Source organism: Gadus macrocephalus, chromosome 4 (genome assembly GCF_031168955.1).
Source record: "Gadus macrocephalus chromosome 4, ASM3116895v1".
Classification (NCBI taxonomy): domain Eukaryota; kingdom Metazoa; phylum Chordata; class Actinopteri; order Gadiformes; family Gadidae; genus Gadus; species Gadus macrocephalus.
The window spans coordinates 4232190-4251279 of NC_082385.1; the positions used below are offsets into that span (position 1 = coordinate 4232190).

Below are 19090 nucleotides of genomic sequence, written 5' to 3' on the forward strand. Positions count from 1 at the left end.
ATGACGATCATCATGACCACAAGCAGGAGGGCGAGGAGGAGGAAGACGACGTACTGCAGTCATCCCCCGAGGGGAAGTTCATTCGGTGCATTTCCCCCATCCCAACCCAAGGACCCACAGCTATGTTAAAACGCCCCTCGTGTAGCGCCACGGAAACAACCGCCACCACAGATTTGCAACGGGTTCCTGTCTGAGATGAGCACATCTCGCCCACATCTGGTTCTGCATGCACGCCAGAGAGACCATTTCCACTGTCGAGGTGTCCCTGAGCAAGGCACCTAACCCTGACTGTTAGCTCCCGACGAGCTGGCTGGCGCCCCTTGCATGGTTGACTCTGCCGTCGGTGTGTGAATGTGTGCGTGAACGGTGAATGTGAGGCAATATTGTATAGCGCTTTGGGTGGCCAATGGTTAGATAAAGCTCTGTATAAATGCAGTCCATTTACATTTAACGCATCATTCAGCAGAAAACGGTTTGGTTTGGCTACTGTAGAACCTGTCAGGATGACTGGTTTTTCCACTATTACCAAACCCCAACGAGGAAATGAAAAAGGATAAGAAGATAGATACGCCCATAAACCTCAAAGCCAAAACAACAAAACCAAAACTCTCAGCATCATAGTGAGGTTATTTGCATGAAATCATTCTATTTTTCTAGTTCATATTTTCAGATCGTTTTTCTATCTGAAAGCCCTGACCTCACTTAAATCTAAACGACTTTCCGGTTGCCAATTTCAATCATCTCCGGATTCTCGTTGTGATAAAGAGCTCTTAAGCGTAACTTTGGGTCAGTTTTATTGGAGATGAAAGGCATCACAGATTGTCATTAATTATATAATTATAGCACATCCCTGTAAAAACCCTTCAATAACCAACTGCTGCCTTGTTCGCTCCTTGAGCCAGTGGAGGGTGGAGAGCCTGTGGGGTCATGCCTTCTGCCAGGGGCAATCATCAGCAAATAATGATTATTTGATCCGTCGAGAATGTGTGTGTCGTGGTAATTACTTCTGGATAAACAAAGTTTCCTCATGAAACAAAACATTGCTTTCCCTGTTGAAATTAGGATACTTTCAAGAGATTTCAAAGCAGCTGAGCATTCAGGCCAACGGCTTACAGGATCTGACCTCCCCCAAAACCCTCACCAACAGCAACTCATAATCCATAACGACCGTTGCTGGGGGTTTGAGTGACACAATGCCTTCTTTTGTTTATTTTTGACCCACGCGTTGGTCTATCAGTGTTGGTAGAGGAGATTATAATATAATAACGAGTCTGCTAAACGACATGATGTTGCAATCCGTAGTAATATGAAGGGACAAATAGGAACCACAAAGTACGATTCACATCTAATCTCTGTCCAATGTCTACAAAGGACGATCCATTCGGTGCTTAGGGGTTAAAACTTAAGAGCTTCAGTGGGGAACACATGCTCCACTTTCTCCAGATATAAATATTTTAAACCGTTCATCACATTCCACACCAGCGGTGATCAGCGCATGACCGCTGCCGGGGCCAAGAGGACGGCTTCCCGCGAGGTGCGTGATCTCCGGGCGGGCGGTGCGTTATCCCCGGGCGGTGCGTGATCACCTTCCAGAGATCAAACCACACTGTCTGGCTGTTCTCGTTGGATATCTATCTCTCACCAGCCTCCTTCCACCCAGCTCAGGTAAAAGTTACCACCTCAGAACTAATATAACGAGTGAAACATAACAGCGCCGTGCAGACAAATCATGGCGGTTTAAAACTAAATCATAATAAACGGTAAGGAATAGACAGCTGCGTGTTTTTTAACGACATACGGTAATATGATTATCATCACAGAGGGGCTAAGGAAAGGCTGAGAAAGGGGGGCATAATCATCACACTAGAGTATATTTAAGTTGATAAGAGGTCAAATGAAGTGATATCCCATCAGGGTCAAAGTATAACAGGGACGTTAGGCTATCTGGGTGACTTTCCCCCGCTGTCACACTTTGTTTTGGTCGTTTGTCGGGCAACAGCATCCCCGCTGTGTGGAAACACACTCACCCTTCCTAGCAAGACCCCGTCTCCACTTACTTTCTGTTTGGGTGCGGACCTCCCCAGACTGGGCGACCAGCAGCATGCACCAGATCCACGGCCACATTTCCACCGAGAGATTCCGTCTGCAGCCTTGCAGCCCGCGGGCATTTCCCCGATTCCGAATCAGAGCGCCTCTCTGCGGGATACGTGTCCCCGCACTGACCGCCACGTCACACACAGGACCATACCTGTCAAGGTGTTTAAAGTCAATTTATTTCTGTTTTTTTTGTTGTCCTTTTGTTCGGTGACTATCTCATCAAAGCTGGACGACGGTTCCCCCGGCCTCTGTGTTGTGTCTGTCGGCTTCTCTCTTCCCTCCGACTCTGACAAGCCACTGCGCAGGCGCAGATTGGATCTTCGGTACGCCACACGTTCACGTGACGTGACGTGGGCGGGTCGGTCGTGTTGTTATCCGCATGCCGGCTTGCCATAAAGGCGCGTCTCTTCACCCCCCGTGCCAAGCACGGCTGTCACCGCTCACATGAATGCTGTTCATGTCAGTCATCATTGCTTGGTTAATAAGCTGCTAAGAATCAAATGGATGCTCGTTATTTTATTGATTTATCCATGTTTTATCAGGTAATAGTAAGATACTGATCATAGATTATTAATGTGAGTTAAGTAATGGTTATTTACATACTAACAAACCATTGCTTTATAATATATTATAATGACAATAGTGTGTGTAGATCTTTTTGTGTAAAAGCAAAAAACACAATTCATAGGCGGTTTCAGTTTTATTTAAATCAAGCATTTCATTTTTCCATTCACACTCCTAACATGCCAACCTCAGACTCACACGCGCTAGTTATAACCAACTAGCAAACAAACTAAATAAACCAACGCACACTTTATAAAATGAAAGACGGCTTTGAGTTGGCTGCGTGTTTTTCACTCTGCATGAATGATAAGGTCCGAGATGGCGTTCCTCCACCGTCACACCGATCCCCAAGAGACTCTTATAAGACTCTTGAGATTGCACGCTATAGAATCACTCTGACACCCTCCACGTATTTACCCTCACAAAACAAACAAATGGCAGCCCTGCATCGATTTGCATGAACCTTTAGTACGTTACTAGACTGACCCTTTATACGTGCGTTACTCATTGTTTTAACACGGGCAAGGACTGTTCCCTTGACCGCTCCCTGTGGTCGGGACAGACGTACAGACGCTGATTGGTGGGATTAATGAGGCAGCAGAAGAAGGTGGTGGTGGGGGGGGGGGGGGATGGGATGCCCCTAACTCTTCCGTAGGCTGACGTCGGCGCTGGTCAACAGGGCGGACAGCGACGTGCTCTCGGACGACTCGTCCATCTTCAGCACCAGGAAGGCCTCTCGGCTGATGCCCAACAGCTCGCGCAGACCCTTGTTCTCCAGCTGGAACAGAGTGGAGGAAGTGAGTGAGGGAGGGAGGGAGGGAGGGCGGGGCCGTTCATCGAAATTGTCATCGCGATTTCGATTTTTGCGTCAAACGATCACAAAACTAATATAATCGATATATTTTCTTTTTTATTATTATTTTTTTTTATAGAAGAAGAACAGAACTGCTTAATACATATGTGTACATTATTTTAGATTTGAACATTTTATTTTTGGCCATTTTGTGTATTTTTGCATATATTTTTTTCTCAGTTACAAAGTGTTTTGCGGGGAGACATGCTGAATAAATACATCATGTTTTTCAATATTGACCAAAATAATCATGATAATGATTTGTTCCATAATCGAGCAGCCCTGGAAGGAGGTACGGTATCCGGTCAGTTAAGGCTCAGCTATGGTTCCATTTCGACGCAGCGCAAGGGGGTTTACAGGCCCATTAACTCCTTGCGGACCCTCCTTGCGTCCAATGCAAGGGCCTGGCGTGTGCCTACCAAAAAATGTAAACCTTGCGTCAGGGCAACGCGGCAGCAAAGGGCTCTGATTGGTCTGCTCACTAAAACCTGACGCAGGACCAAAACGGGTTCACGACTGCGGGGGTGGTGAAGAAGCTAGGGGGGATTAACACTGGGGTTGGATCCCTACCCCTACCTGCTCATGTGTCCCACAACAATTACAGTCTTGCCTTTGTTTAAAAGTGTCTGCTAAATGACTTGGTAAATAAAACGTTTTACGTGGCGTGACTTCAGACAGATGACCCCCCCCCCCGGCTTCAGGCCATGGTCATGAGAAACGCTCATGACCGTAGCCTTATGCATGGGGGCCGGATCCAAGGAAAGGCATTTCGTATCGTCACAGTGCCGTTGCCATAGCGTTAAAAAACAAGCACAACATGTCCAGAAAACACTCCCTGAATTAGATATACAGTTTATATAAGTGGGCTGTGAATACCTTTCGCGGCTGTTAGTAGTTCAGTTATTTTTTCTTTTTCCGCGCCCATATCTCAGCGGTGGATGGTACAAAGTTTTAAATCTCTCTACAACCAACGTATCCCGAAAGAGCAGGTCTTCATTGATCATTGTTCCCATAGGGGGCGCTATTATTCAAGGTCCAGTGAAGTAAAGCTTTGGACAAAACCCTTGATAAATCAATGTAATACATGGTATTAGAGAGATGTATTGTGAGTGTATCGTACACTTTGCCTCACAGAACATCACTCAGTAGTGTCTTGGTTTAAATAAAAAGTAAAGGCCTTTCGATGTAGAAGGACAAAGACACATAACATGACAATAACACAACATAACATCATCCAGTAGTATGATGGTTTGATTATAAAGTAAAGGCCTGTCACTGTAGAAGGACAAAGACATCCAGTAGTATGATGGTTTGTACCTCCAGCTGTTTGATCCGCTCCTCGTCCTCACACAAGCGGCCCTCGTCCACCTCCACCGCCTTCCTCATGACGCTCGCCATCTCGTTGATCTTATCGATGTGCGCTTGCATTTCCTGCCGAGTCACGGAGACAGAGGAATGATTGCAATGCTATGAATCCATTTCAGTGCCTGTGTGTGTGCACTGTGCACGCGTCTGTGAATGTGTGTGTGAGTGCGTGCATGCACGGCACGCGTGTGTGCATGTGAATGCGTGCATGCATGCGCGTGTGTGCGTGCCTGCGTGCTTGTGTGTGTGCGTGCCTGCGGTCGTGCCTGCATGTGTGTGTGCACGCGTGCCTGCACAAGTATGTGCATGTGTGTGTGTGCCTGAATGCGTGTGTGCGTGCATGCATGTGTGTGTGCATGCATGCATGTTTGTGCGTTATTGTGTGCCTGCATTGCCTGCCTACGTGCGTGTGTGCGTGCGTGCGTGCGTGCGTCTCACTGTAGTGTGCTGCTCCTTCAGCTGCGTGACGATGGCCGGGTCGTCCTTCTTGCTGGCCATCAGCAGCCTGAACACCTGCTCCCTGTACTTGGTCATGATGAGCTCCAGGGCCGACTGGTGCTCCTCCAGGGACGTCCGTAGCTCTGGGAACACCGGGAGCACAGTGTGGGTTAGAGGGGACCCGCAGGAGGTCCTACCATCCTGTCTCCTCCAGGGTAACCTGGAGTTCTCATCAGACCCTGGCGACACCGTTTACCATACGTTAGGGTTGTGCAATTAATTAGAATTTTGATCGAGCATTCGATTTTCAGGTCATACGATCTCCAAACTATTATAATCGAGTTCAAACTATTTTTTTTTTTTGTATATATTTTTGACTAATTAAATGTTTTATAGAAATTGAACAGCTGGATACATATTTGTACATTACTTTCTATTTTAACATTTTGTGTATTTTTTGAAAGGAACAATTTTTAAGTTCTCAGTTACAGTGTGTTTTCCATAATCTAGCAGCCCTACCGCATGTGGAACTCTATTGTTGGATAAGGTAGGCCGTTCTAGCCTTCTCTGCCGCTCCTGTCTCTCATCGTAGCTAGGGGGATCCAGTAGCCAGCACAACCCCATCTCCACAGCCTAACCAGTAAAGGCCGATATATGCTGTTTTAGACGTAACGCGTAAGCACGTAAGATACATAACCCCCCCTTGCGCGGTAAAATATCCCCCCTCACGTGCTTAAGTGCGTCGCCCAAAATTCCTGACTATGCGACTAAAACACTACGGCCCTACGCAGCTCGCAAAGACTGTGATTGGCCAGCTAACCACATCCTTTCAGGAGTCTCACGATTTCCACTTCCACGCCCACAGATTCGTTCGTTGCTCCCCCTACTGTTCTGGCGGAGAATCCCCTTGCAACACGCGCAATCCTTAAGGAACCTTAAAGGAACCGTGAATCAAAACTTGTCTAAAACAAGTCCCTTGTGTAAATTACGTGCTTACGTCTCTGCGTCTAAAACGACCCTAAATCGGCCTTCAGGCATTCCCAAGACATATTCCCATGCCCCGGCCTGCTCTCCCTCCCCTCCGTGACTCCGTCCGGCTCCTACCTTGGTTCTCCTGCTGGAGGTCCCGGATCTGCCGGTTCTCCTGTTGGATACCGAGCACCAGGCTGGAGCGGGGCCGGTGTCGGGCCACCTGGTTCAGGGCATCGATCTCCTCCTGGTACTGAAGAGACCGCCGCGGGTCAACCAGGTCAATCAAAGCTTCCCATTGCTGTTTGACTCTAGGCCTAGCAGTGTTTCCCACACATTGACGAGACTATGGCGCCCCGCCATAGTCTCTGCGTGCACATGAATTTTTTATTTTATTTTATTTTTTATTTTTTATTTTTTTGGCTCAGACGAAGTTCGTGTCACTCTCATTGGGATTGCATGAGAGCACGAAGTTCGGCTGTCTGCCTGCGACTGACAGCCGACTGACAGCCGACTGACAGCCCCCCCCCCCCCATAGTCTCCAAAATGTCTGTGGGAAACACTGCCTAGCCAAGACTGAAAACATCAGGACAACCAAACAAACAGCAACGACACGCAACGACATGCACATTTACGTTGAGGTAATTTATTGTACGTCGCTTTTATCCAAAGCGACGTACAATAAGTACTTTTGTCAGAAGAAAGAAAAACAAGAACATTTCGGTACGGTAAGGATGTTCATAGAATCAACTGCCAAGCACCAACAATCGCTAGGTTAACTCATTCCCCGTATGCAACAAAGATAGCGAGGATAAGATGCTACACAATGCTAAGTACTATTTTTAAGTGCAAGAAAGTAGAACACACAATGAGTTTGTACCATTGCTGTTTGTTTCAAAGAGGCTGAGCCAGGACGATAAACATCAGGACCAAACAAACAGCAACAATGTGTTACAACATGCATATGAATAAGGTTGTTGTGATAATGAGCAAATCACAACTTTTAAGCAGTTCAAAATGTCCCTTCTTTGTAAGCAGAACTACACTCCTAAACCTAACAGTAACCCATTGAACCAGACGGGGGTTTTCAAGCCGTCATTCAATCAATGGCACGAATAAAGAAGTGGAAATATTGTTATTCCTTTGAGGCAGCGGCTATGTAATAAAAAAAGCTAAGGTCTGTTAACCTGCCATCTAGATTTAAATAAGATAATATAACATTTGATTAATCACAACCAAAGAGCTAATAGCTTGAGTGGCTGGAGAAGGCCAGGGGCCATCCACAGAAATGTCTGGAGAATGTTTGACAGTTGGGAGACATTGGTAGCCATTTTTAAGAACAGGTTTGGCTGGCTTGGTTCTTGTCACTGCACATTTATGGAATAAACAGCCTCTGTCAGTTGTGAACAACGTTATACTATTATCATATGTAACTACTGCATCCTAACAACCAGCTTTTATGATCTTATATTAGACCGGACCAATTCTCCCAACAGAACTTATGTAATTTGTGTGTGTCTGCTTATGCACACAATGTTTAAGTTAAAGGTGAAATATTATACCACCAGGTGTGGGTGTCAGAAGAGTCAGATTTTCAAAACGGCTTGTAACGGCTAATCACACCCACACCTGGTGTATAATATGTCACCTTTAAGAAGTTAATCGTCATTTAATCATGACTCTGAATCGATTGCCATTTGTTCGCACTGCATAAGTGACCTTTACCCTTCAACATCAAAAACAAATCATAAAATATCTAATGCTTATGAGTCAGCAATCTCCATTGACCTGATGCATGAAGGCATCTCCAAGGTTTGAGTTTGGGTTAGCTCAGGTTCAGAAACGCTGAGCTAGTCACAACTGTAGAAGTGAGTGGATTGGCGTTGTGCTTCTGAAGGGTATAACAATGGCGGTCCTCGGCTTTATCGAAGGCGACCTTTGACCTCGTTAAAATGGGTCACCTGTTTCATGGCCCCCACCCGCTTGCTGAGGGAGGAGGTCTGTTCGATCAACATCTCGGCAGCGTTGTCATGGTTCCTCAGACGCTCCACCAGCGACTTTGCGTCGGCCAGCACGTTCTCCAGGGTGCATGTCATTCCCGGGAAAACTGAATCTGTTTTGAGGAAGATTCACAAGAGGAAAAACGAAAATTTAATAGCTGTTATTTTGTCAATTATTTCAAATGGAATATGAATTGTTGTCTTCACTTTATATTGAGCCCAACAGGTGTTATCCCAAGAAACACCTTAATAAACATTTATTTTTAAAGACACAATACAACTACCCACAATAAACCAGATATAACATAACATAATATAATATATATATATAACATATGAATGTTTTACTGAATAGCTATGTAACAGGCAAGAAGCATATAGTTATGGATATATGTATAGTTGTATATGTTTGCATATGTATAGTTGTATATGTACAGTTGTATATGTATAGTTATCTATGTATAGTTGTATAAATGTAGTTATTCATGTAGTTATGCATGTATTGTTGTATATGTATAGTTGTAAGCGTATAGATGTATGTGTTTGATTGTATATGTTTTATTGTATATGTAAGCTATAGTTAGACATGTATATTTGTATATGTAAAGTCAGATATGCTTATTGAAGTATGTATAGTTATTTAAGTAGCTATAGTCTAAGCTAACTCAGGAGCTAGCTAAACTCTTAGCTTCACTCTCTGACATTGAGCCATTAAAAGTAGCCCAGACTATCCGTCTTGAGCTTAAGGTTGCTGGTTATGAAGCAGCTTGTTCCCTGAGGAGCTTCAGGAGCAGAATAAAGTGAAGTCTGTACCTGGAGAGCTCACAGTGCAGGAAGCCATGGAGGATTATTCAGACACTTCCTGTTGATATTCGGGGATAGTTTCCATCAAGGAGCTAATGCAACCCCCGACAGCCCTCTCTATTCGCAAGTTAAACCGCCCCGATGTCTCAGCATCAACAAAACACGCGTGAAATCGATTGCAACGCGTCCGCTTTGCTTGTTCCGGCCGGTTTACGACGTCTTGTGGTCGGTTTAAATGCAATGAAGTTGATCTCTCGCTGGGGCTCAGGCTGTCATCGCGCTGATCTCGCGAGATCTGACGTTCACTTTGTAAGGATAAAAAGCAACATGGCGGACCGGCTCACGCAGCTCCAGGACGCTGTAAACTCGGTACGTTAGATGTCGTATTTGTCGTGTTTCACACTTTTTATTCTCATTTAACAACCGGGCAGAGGTCTAGGAGACTCCGTTGGTTTATGTAGTGAAGTACTGAGGTACATTGAGCGAATATCGTGAAGTTAAATGATGAGGACTGCGATCGAACCTCTGTCTCTCCCTCCACGTTATCAGAAGTACATTGCATTTAGATAGTAATATTATTTTTATTTTATTGCTATATGCATGGTTTTTACTCTAGATTACAGTTGTGCAACGCAATGTATCATCCACTATATTTTGATTCCACATCTTTCTCAGTGATGACTTGAACATGTAGGGTGAACTATAAAATAATACTAACGTTGCTTCCTGATTGATGAGTAATCTATGACTCTCTGTAATATGGTTTTTTTCTACGATATAATAATATAGTAGTGTATTACCAATGGTTATAGGACAAGTATCTAACTTAGCTTCGCCAGGGGATACCTGACAGCGGTGACATCAACCCAGATGTTTAGGTGAAATCATGGTTATTCATTTTAAGTTTCGTGTCAAGAGTTTATTGTTGTCAATGTACTTAAGATGCACTTAAGATGACCTTCGGGACAGCATGGCGTTGTGTAGGGGCTAGCCCAGGGGTGTCAAACTCATTTTCATACAGCCCATCTGATCTGAAGTGGGCCGGACTAGTAAGATAATGGCAAAATAACCTACGTCAACTTTTTGTTTTTCAGTACTATATTTTATCATTCAGCCTACATAATCACGGATCACAAGGATCTATATTATTAGCACAACACATTTATTCACTGATGGGCCAATGGAATTGAAATAAAATGCACATCGACATTCATTAACAACTGGTTTATTTTTTGAAGTGAATACATTTTCACATCTGAACAAATGAACCAACTCACCACACTAAACAAACTCAAGTGGGGGCTATGATGAAAGCTATCATACTGCCTTGAAAATGTAAATGTGCACATATAAATAAAATAAACAAACATAAAAGTTATAGCAGTGCATGAGCAGTGAGATTAGGCTCCATCAAATCAAACTGTTTTGTAGGCGCTGAGAATGATATCCTGCACAATATTCATTGTCTTTCAACATGAAACCTGAGTAAACTTATTTTCAAAGATCTGTATTCATCAGAGTGCAAACATTTCTGAAAGAGCATCAAAAGAATTAGGCCCAGGCCTACTTGCAGATTAACTTTCTTTTTTCTCACTGCAGTCTATCTGCTGCTGGCTACTGACACTTGGCATCTTTTAGCCTTTACGGGTGCATCAATATCAGGTGTCAAATCCTGAGTAGCAGCACATTTCACAATGTCATTCAAGTGTGTGTTTGTTAACCTTGAGCGGTGCTCTGTTTTATTTAGGTTCATTACAGAGAACACCTGTTCACACAGATATGTAGTCCCAAACATGGATAAAACCTTTCCAGCCAGGGATGTTAATTTGGGGTACCCTGGCAAGAGATATTGATAAAATGTGTCCAAGCCCACCGACGCAACGTTCTCCTTCATATTGGTATCACACTGCAGGTCAATTATCTTGAGTTGGATGTCAGCTGGCATGTCAGAAGGCTTGACTGTAAATGGCGAGCGAAAAACTGCCAATTCCTTCTCTAGTTCACTGGAGACCTGAAACCTCCGCTCGAACTCCTGCAGCAATCCTGTCATCTTGTCTTTGTATTGATCCATATCAGCATTACGTCCGGTCGCACGCACAGCGGTTAGTCATGGGAAATGGGCGGTGTCACCGCGAGATAGCTGCGTCTCCCAGAGTGACCGTTTTAACTTGAATGAGCGTATACTCGTTATACTGAGTGACAATTTTTTTGCTGCCCTGCAACATTTTGTTAAGATTATTCAGGTGCTGCTGTGTAATATCCACCATAAAGGCAAGATCCTGCACCCACTGCGGACATTTAAGTTCCTTCACTGGGCTACCCTTTTCCGCCATGAACTGTCCAATTTCCTCTCGTAGCTCAAAGAAACGCTTGAGCACGACACCTCGGCTTAACCACCGTACTTCAGTGTGGTATGGTAGGCCAGCCTGAATGTCATTATCTCTGAGAAAAGTGTCAAAAGTGATGGTGATTCAGACCTCGCGCTCTGAAATGTACAGTTTTTACAACCACACTCATAACATGATCCATTTTCAGTTTTTTGCAACACAGCGCATCTTGATGCAAAATCCAGTGAAATGCCCAAAAATCTTGTCCCCCATTTGCGGTCTGCACTTTTTCTCGGAATTTTGTCGCAAAGCCTGCCTTTCTCCCGACCATTGATGGTGCACTATCTGTAGCCAGGCTGACGGCATTGGACCAGTCCACTCAGACCTTGTCCTGCGCTCCAATGAGAGAGCTGAATATGTCATGCGCTGTTGTAGTGTCCTTCATAGGCACCAACTCAAAGAACTCCTCGGTGATTGTCAAAGTCTCATCAACAGCCCGAATAAATATGGCCAGTTGTGCAATATCTGTTACGGCAGTGCTCTCATCAATTGCAACCGAAAAAGCAATAAATGACTTGATTTTGTCCTTCATTTTGCTGCCCAAGTCTCCTGAGAGCTCTGTTACCCTATCTGCGACAGTGTTCCTTGACAGACTAATGTTGGCAAAGGCAGATGGCTTTTCAGGGAACACGACTTCTGCAGCCTTCAGCTTGCATGTTTTCACAAACTCACCATCAGAAAATGGCTTGGATGCTTGCACTATCTCGTGAGTGATAAGGTAGCTGGCTTTCACTGCTGCATCACTGACCTCGCGGCTGAAAGTAAAAGTAGACAACAATTTGTCTATCTCCTCTTATCTTAGTTGTCCTTACAAATGGTGATATTTTTCTTGATGAGTCTCATAATATTATATTCTTTGAGCACTGAAACTTGCTGATTACATACCAAGCAAGCACACTGCTTTTGTATTCACCTCTGTGAATAAATAATTCTCAGTCCATTTTTCCTGGAAAACTCTGCACTCTGTGTCCACTTTTCTTCTTTTTGACAAAGACATTTTGGTAATGGGGATGTCACCCTTCATAACTTCTTAATTGTAGTGAAACAAGGGACAAGTGTGGATTTACTTCCTTTTTTGTATTTTGGCTGCCCCCTAGCAGCTTGAGTGAGCATTTTGGTTATTTCTTTAAAAATCATAACTCATCACAGGAATGGGCTAGAGACTTCATCTCTTTCATCATTCATCGGGCCGAATGTTTGACACCCCTGGGCTAGCCTGTATGTCTCCCAGCCTAAAGGTACTGGGTTCAGTCCCTTATGTCCACTGACCCCAATGTCACACACACGGTCACCACTCCAACCCTAATGACCCGTATCTGAACTCACTGTCGGGCGCTTTGGATAAAGGCATCTACCAAATGAAAATATTTAAAGTAAATGGTAACCAGGCAAACGGCTCCTCAACTGGGACAAGAATATAAAGTAAACCTTCTCGTGCTATTGTCATCAGCTTGCAGATCAGTTCTGCAATGCCATCGGTGTGCTGCAGCAATGTGCCCCCCCAGCCTCGTTCAGCAACATACAGACGGCCATCAACAAGGAGCAGCCAGCCAACCCCACAGAAGGTACATTAAAGGGGCGATACCATGCCACCAGGTGTGAGCGTGTTTGATAAATATCTTTTATTTACGTGACCACTTTTTTTTTTTAAAAGGAATCAGTTATCGTCGTTCACCTTCGGGATTCGTTCTATCTGACCGAATCGTTTGCGAATCGCCCAAGCCTAAAGATGATAGATCAGCAACATTTGCTACAGTCCACCGGGTAGGCTGGTAGATTGATCTATCCAGCATACTTCTAGGTGGACACGGATTGATTGATTTATTATTATTATTTCCAACCAACATTTCTTCAAAATTTGTTCAAATAGATTTCATGTCCGTATATTTTTTTTTAAAGAACATTTATTAAAATAAATGTCGACACAGTTATGTTCACCTGATGCCATTGCTTGGTGTATATGAGACTTTCATGTCATGCATAAACTTTATGGAAACATCACAATGGGATGGGAAGTGTGGAACCGGGCATCTGAAAGCACTGCTAGAAAATATCGAGACAGAAAGGTTCCTCATGTTTTGAAAGAGGTTTGAATCTCTGTGTTCCTTAGTTAGCCTTAACGTGGTGTGCTGTTCCAACCCCAGAATACGCCCAGCTGTTTGCAGCCCTGATCGCCCGGACTGCCAAAGACCTGGACGTGCTCATAGACTCTTTACCCAGTGAAGAGTCCACCGCTGCACTACAAGTAAGCCAGCAAGCATTACGATATACCTGTCCTCACCAGCAGGGGTCGCCAAATGGTTATCTGCAGCTGTTGGCGCAACCCTCTAATGCCCCGACCACGTAGGCAACCCGTTTGTAGCAATCCAGGTTTGTAGCAATCCAATCCATTTTCCTATAGACTTTCAACAATAGACAGGCCATAGATAAGCAAGGATGATTTGCCTCCATATAAATCTGTACTCATGCTTGCGGTATACAGGGATGTGAGCTTTGACACCTGAATTATCTAGCTGGGTACTATCCCCTGTCACGCAGCGACACCCAGCTGCTAAGTAAAGGATGCTATGGTCCCTAGTAGCAACCTTAACCTCTTCGAGTTGGAGCACTAAACCCTCTCCTTGCTCATTGGTAACGTGTCTAACCTCACTGGGGTTCTCTTCAGATGAAAGGGTCGGCTAATCGTGTTAATAGAAAATAAACCGAGGGGTTAAAGGCAACATGGGATGTGTTCAACGGAGCATGCATATTTCATGCTGTGAAATCTGGTCTTCAGTCAGGTTTGGTCTTGTTTTTAACTCTCAAATCAATCCTTCATCCGCCACCACCAGCGGTAGTCTGTGCCTCCACCTGCTTCCCCCCCACATCCATCACGCACGGGTGGAGCTAAAGCCTAATAAGGGCGTGGCGCTCTGATCTCATAAGGGCAGGCTTTTGTAAACGTTGCGGTTAAAACGGAAGGAACGCTAGCCAATTGGGATTGAGAGACAAAGGCAGAGCCGTGGTTTTGAACTCCCACTCTACAGCGGAGACCATTATCATGAAGGCCTGTGTGTGGACGTCTTCCTAAGATCGATCTGTGTTTTTCCCTTGAAAGGAAAATAAGTGTTGCAGAATGTAGCGACGGATGTCGTTATTGCAATAACACACTAGAATGTCCTGAGGCGTCATGTGGATTCTGGGCGTGGCTCAAGCATTATACAAAAACATTAGCCAGAGGCGCTGGGTGAACACGGCTCTGGTCCCACCTACTAGGTCAGCATGCACGGAAACTGGGGCCGATTATCATAGAAACATATTCATATGGGAAATAGATCCCCAATCTTTTTTTTTAAGTCCATCTGAGATTACAAACGTCGGTACCAAATAGACCTTACCCAGCATGCTGCATTGAAGATGCACATCAAGCCTTTCAAACGTACACTGGATAAATACTTTTGTGTGAATACTAAATACTCAGTGTAGGATAGTAGTAGTAGTAAGGATGAACTGTGTACAACTGATGGTAACTTCCGGGACGCTGTCATCATCTGAACACATAAAAGGACCAAACGGTTTTATGTTGGTGCTAAAGTGTTCCAGATGCCCAGCTTGAGTGCAGTTAAAACATAATCGTTACGATAAGTAATAATCATTCGATAAGTTCAATGGTCGCTTCTCCGTGGATGCCTGTAAAGGTAAACGATTGACCCAATGGGGATGTCTAACCAACGGGTAGAGGTGCTCTGATTTGACTCCTGGCTCAAGAGATTGACAGCCACATCACCCCTGGTTTATATGATATATATTCCCGTTGTCGTATCTAAGTCGTGGCTCTTGTTTCTGGGGCTGCGCCTTTACGTGGGCAGTGGTTCAGGGCGGCGCCTCTCGGCTGGTTCCCTCTCCAGATCAACAGATAATGCCCGATATGTCATGGTGCACTCCCTTCACTGTTGACCTTGGGTTGAACTACATTCATCTGAAGAGAAGCCAAAGGCTGGACTTTGATGTGGTTGACCGAATGAGCCTCAACGGCCTCCAATACAAAGGTGTCTGATCCTTAAATAATCCCCTTTTGACGAGATAATAATGTACGGCCAAGAAAGCCATTCTGCTTAATGGTTTCGTCTGGTCGGTTAACTGTCAAAATATTTTTTATAAAAACGTCTGCCCGATTGCAAGCAAGAATAAAGAAAATATTCATGACTATTTCTTGATTTAGAAGAGCCTTTAACCAAACATAGTGATTTCCAGATGCATGTGATTAATGATCAGGTGGGGCTTAGCCATCATGCAAAGGAATGGCCTACTACAGGTTTGGCTGCAACCCGTGGGCATCGAACCCAGTACCTTGGCTGGGAGTCGAACACCCAAACCACTACAAACCCGTCCCACAGTAGTCGCTTGCTTTGCAGGGTTATTTTAGCTGAAAGACTCTCTAGACTCTTAACTAGTGTGTTCCCCAGACGATATCAAGATACAGGGCTGTTGTTAAAACAGAGGGGAAAGTCTTGCTCCTCCCTGACCCATTTACAACGTTGTACCCTCAGTGATAACGGGGGGCCGGTGAGGGCGTGCTTTAGCTCCCAGAACCCAGCACCTTTCAAGCTCTGAGCCTAACGGTTACAGCTGGTGGAGAAGGAGGGGCTGCTGGTGGTGAATCGTGGAGGAGGAGGAGGTGGTGGTGGTGAATCGTGGTTGTGGAGGAGATGGTGGTAGTGAATCGTGGTGGAGGAGGAGGAGGAGGAGGAGGTGGTGGTGGTGGTGGTGAATCATGGAGGAGGAGGAGGAGGAGGTGGTGGTGGTGGTGAATCATGGAGGAGGAGGAGGAGGTGGAGGAGGTGGTGGTGGTGAATCATGGAGGAGGAGGAGAAGGAGGAGGAGGTGGTGGTGAATCATGGAGGAGGTGGAGGAGGTGGTGGTGGTGAATCATGGAGGAGGAGGAGGAGGTGGTGGTGGTGAATCATGGAGGAGGAGGAGGAGGAGGAGGAGGAGGTGGTGGTGAATCATGGAGGAGGAGGAGGAGGAGGTGGTGGTGAATCATGGAGGAGGAGGAGGAGGAGGAGGAGGTGGTGGTGAATCGAGGAGGAGGAGGAGGAGGAGGAGGAGGAGGAGGAGGAGGTGGTGGTGGTGAATCATGGAGGAGGAGGAGGAGGAGGAGGTCGTGGTCGTGGTAGTGAATCATGGAGGAGGTGGTGGTGGTGGTGGTAACGCTTTCTGTGCTGCTGTTTGCTCCCCAGGCGGCCAGCCTCCGTCAGCTGGAGGAGGAGAACCACGAGGCGGCGGTGCGGCTGGAGGAGGTGGTGAACCGGGGGGACGGCCTCCTGGAGAAGATCCAGAGCGCCCTGGCCGACATCGCCCAGTCCCAGCTCCGCACACGCAACGCCGCGCCAAGCCAGCCCTCGCCCACCCAGTCCTGATCCCCGCTCCTCCACCCGTCTCCCAGCGCCGGCTGCACTCAACCCCACCCTCCCACCTCCACCCTCCACCCTCTCACCTCCACCCTCTCACCTCCACCCTCCCACCTCCACCCTCTCACCTCCACCCTCCCACCTCCACCCTCCCACCTCCACCCTCTCACCTCCACCCTCCCACCTCCACCCTCCCACCTCCACCCTCCACCCTCTCAACTCCACCCTCTCACCTCCACCCTCCCACCTCCACCCTCTCACCTCCACCCTCCCACCTCCACCCTCCCACCTCCACCCTCCCACCTCCACCCTCCCACCTCCACCATGCCTTCCCGGACGGCCCCCCACTCGACTTGTTTTCCACACAGGCCTCTAAAGACACTTTTCCTCTTTTTGTATATAAAATATTAACCTTAAAAGACGATTCATGTCTGTTTGCTGGGTTAAAGGAATACGTGTACACGCACATACGCACACACACACACACACACACACACACATGCACACACACGTGTGCGCAGGGGCCTATACGAATCTTGTTAGGCTTTACAAATGAACTTACAAAAGCAGGTCCCGGATGACAGATGGCTACACAATACCACCACGGGCCTGCCAGGTCCCATTGTGGCTCTGATATCCTGTAGAGGGCTGGAGACTTGGAGATTGTGTAGTGTTCACAATGTGTCCCAAGCCCGGGCAGGGACACGGATTAATCATTTGTATGGCTGTTTTTAATCTTGGGCACGATCAGAAGTCCTGCTTCTCGCCAGTCTGACACGATGTTCGGAAAAAAACAAACTTTCCACGGCCACCTCTGGCCTCGCTCAGTTAAAGTTTGAGTTTCTTTCACTTTGTATGAATGTGTCGACTGTCCGGTCGGGAGAGTTGTCGTTTTTTTTCTGCCTCAAACTTGTACCGCCCGACTTCCTGTTAACGCGGAGAGGAATGTTTAGCAGCAGCTCGGAGGTGGCCGGCTGTGGGATGATCCCGTTGGCGTTTCAGGGACTGGTGCACAGAGTTCCAGTTAACACCCTCCTTTCTGCAGTGAGGTTAGGGTTAGGGCGTCGGCAGAGACGCCTCACACTTCCTCCTGCCTGTTTGTGAGAGATGACGCTGAGGGGGAACATAACCGGGGGAGAGAAAACGTCCCGTGAAGGAAGTCAAATCTCTGAAAACCGAAATGGGCCAGAAAGAAAAAGACGCGAGTCCCGCAAACGGCTAATCATGAGGTTTAGCTGCATTATTATGACAAGGGCATGAAGGAGGATGATGTGTTGTATATAAAACACTTCATCGCCTTCCTTATCTAGAAAACTCTTTCTGCAGGTGCGATCGGACTACAGGTGAGTTCCAGGTGTAACCATTGGTTGAAACCTGATCCAACCACAACTCTCGTTTTGAATGTGTAAATAGATACCCCCTTTTTGTATGCTTTTCATGTGAAGATGTATTTGTGCTGGTTTCATTTAATTATGTCTTTGTGTGTGTGTGAGAACTGGTTTGAAGAGTTGACACACAATGTTGCACAACTGCCTTAAAACCTGCATACAACGTTTTTCAAATAAAGTCAAAGTATTTGAATTGGATTCGGCATTTGCCTAAATGATTCCGTCGGTGTGACACATTAACTGATATTTGCTTTATATTTGGATGGGTTGTATTTTTGCATCATAATTAGTGAAAGTGTATAGGATATGCACTTAGTTTTAGTAAAATCATTTCTTTCTCTAAAGAAAACCACATTGATGACCGTGTGGTCCAAAGTCATTAATGAGAACCTCCAGTTATTTTTGTTGCAGCCACGACTCCCAAGCCAGGGGCCTGAAAGCTCAGTCTAAATATAGCAGCTGTGTCACTCTCGGCGGGCCCTACTGTTGTGACTAATATAAAAACGCTCCTGTCTGGCCGCCACGCCCACAACGCCTTCGTAGCGAGGAGGCCATGCCCAGACTGCTTCGGAGAGAGGAGGCCACGCCCAACCCATCGGGGAACGTTATGACGTCATGGAGCCAACAGAGGAGTCATTGTAACGGTCTCCAAAAATGAATATTAGATATTATTCCCGATTCAATTAAATATCATTCACTCTCCTATGCCCATGGTTTTCGCCTGTATTATTTTAGCGCAGACAATGACATAGATTTTCGCTTCTTTTTTTAAAACTTTTTTCTTTTCTTATTTGTGCAGAGGGAATCGAGACATTAGAAATGTTTCTGACAGAAG

At 45.9% G+C, this 19090-nt stretch overlaps 3 protein-coding genes across 6 annotated transcripts in view; 1 reads left to right on the forward strand and 2 right to left on the reverse strand.

Moving 5' to 3' along the window:
- The window catches only part of tm7sf3 (transmembrane 7 superfamily member 3), a 16531-nt gene extending 14138 nt beyond the window's left edge, over positions 1-2393 (reverse strand). For all 3 annotated transcript variants that reach the window (XM_060048701.1, XM_060048700.1, XM_060048699.1), the window contains exon 1: positions 2058-2393. In XM_060048701.1, coding sequence (XP_059904684.1) covers positions 2058-2168 — 111 coding nt within the window. In that variant the 5' untranslated portion in view covers positions 2169-2393. The remainder of the gene's footprint in view (positions 1-2057) is intronic.
- A 391-nt stretch (positions 2394-2784) lies between these two features.
- fgfr1op2 (FGFR1 oncogene partner 2) lies at positions 2785-9241 on the reverse strand. Its single transcript, XM_060048745.1, has 6 exons — positions 9100-9241; positions 8248-8399; positions 6422-6539; positions 5318-5460; positions 4832-4945; positions 2785-3439 (listed from the first exon to the last, which is right to left on the reverse strand). The coding sequence occupies exons 1-6, from the start codon at positions 9125-9127 to the stop codon at positions 3302-3304; spliced, it is 693 nt and encodes a 230-aa protein (XP_059904728.1). The 5' UTR covers positions 9128-9241; the 3' UTR covers positions 2785-3301.
- On the forward strand, positions 9232-18453 carry med21 (mediator complex subunit 21). 2 transcript variants are annotated; one of them, XR_009525063.1, is made up of 5 exons: positions 9232-9459; positions 12928-13042; positions 13622-13722; positions 16697-18017; positions 18067-18453. XR_009525063.1 is itself a non-coding variant. In XM_060048750.1 (4 exons), the coding sequence occupies exons 1-4, from the start codon at positions 9232-9234 to the stop codon at positions 16874-16876; spliced, it is 624 nt and encodes a 207-aa protein (XP_059904733.1). In that variant the 3' UTR covers positions 16877-18453. The 2 variants fall into 2 exon arrangements, 1 of the variants encoding a protein (XP_059904733.1); XM_060048750.1 differs by having other exon boundaries at positions 16697-18453.
- Positions 18454-19090: the final 637 nt, after the last annotated feature.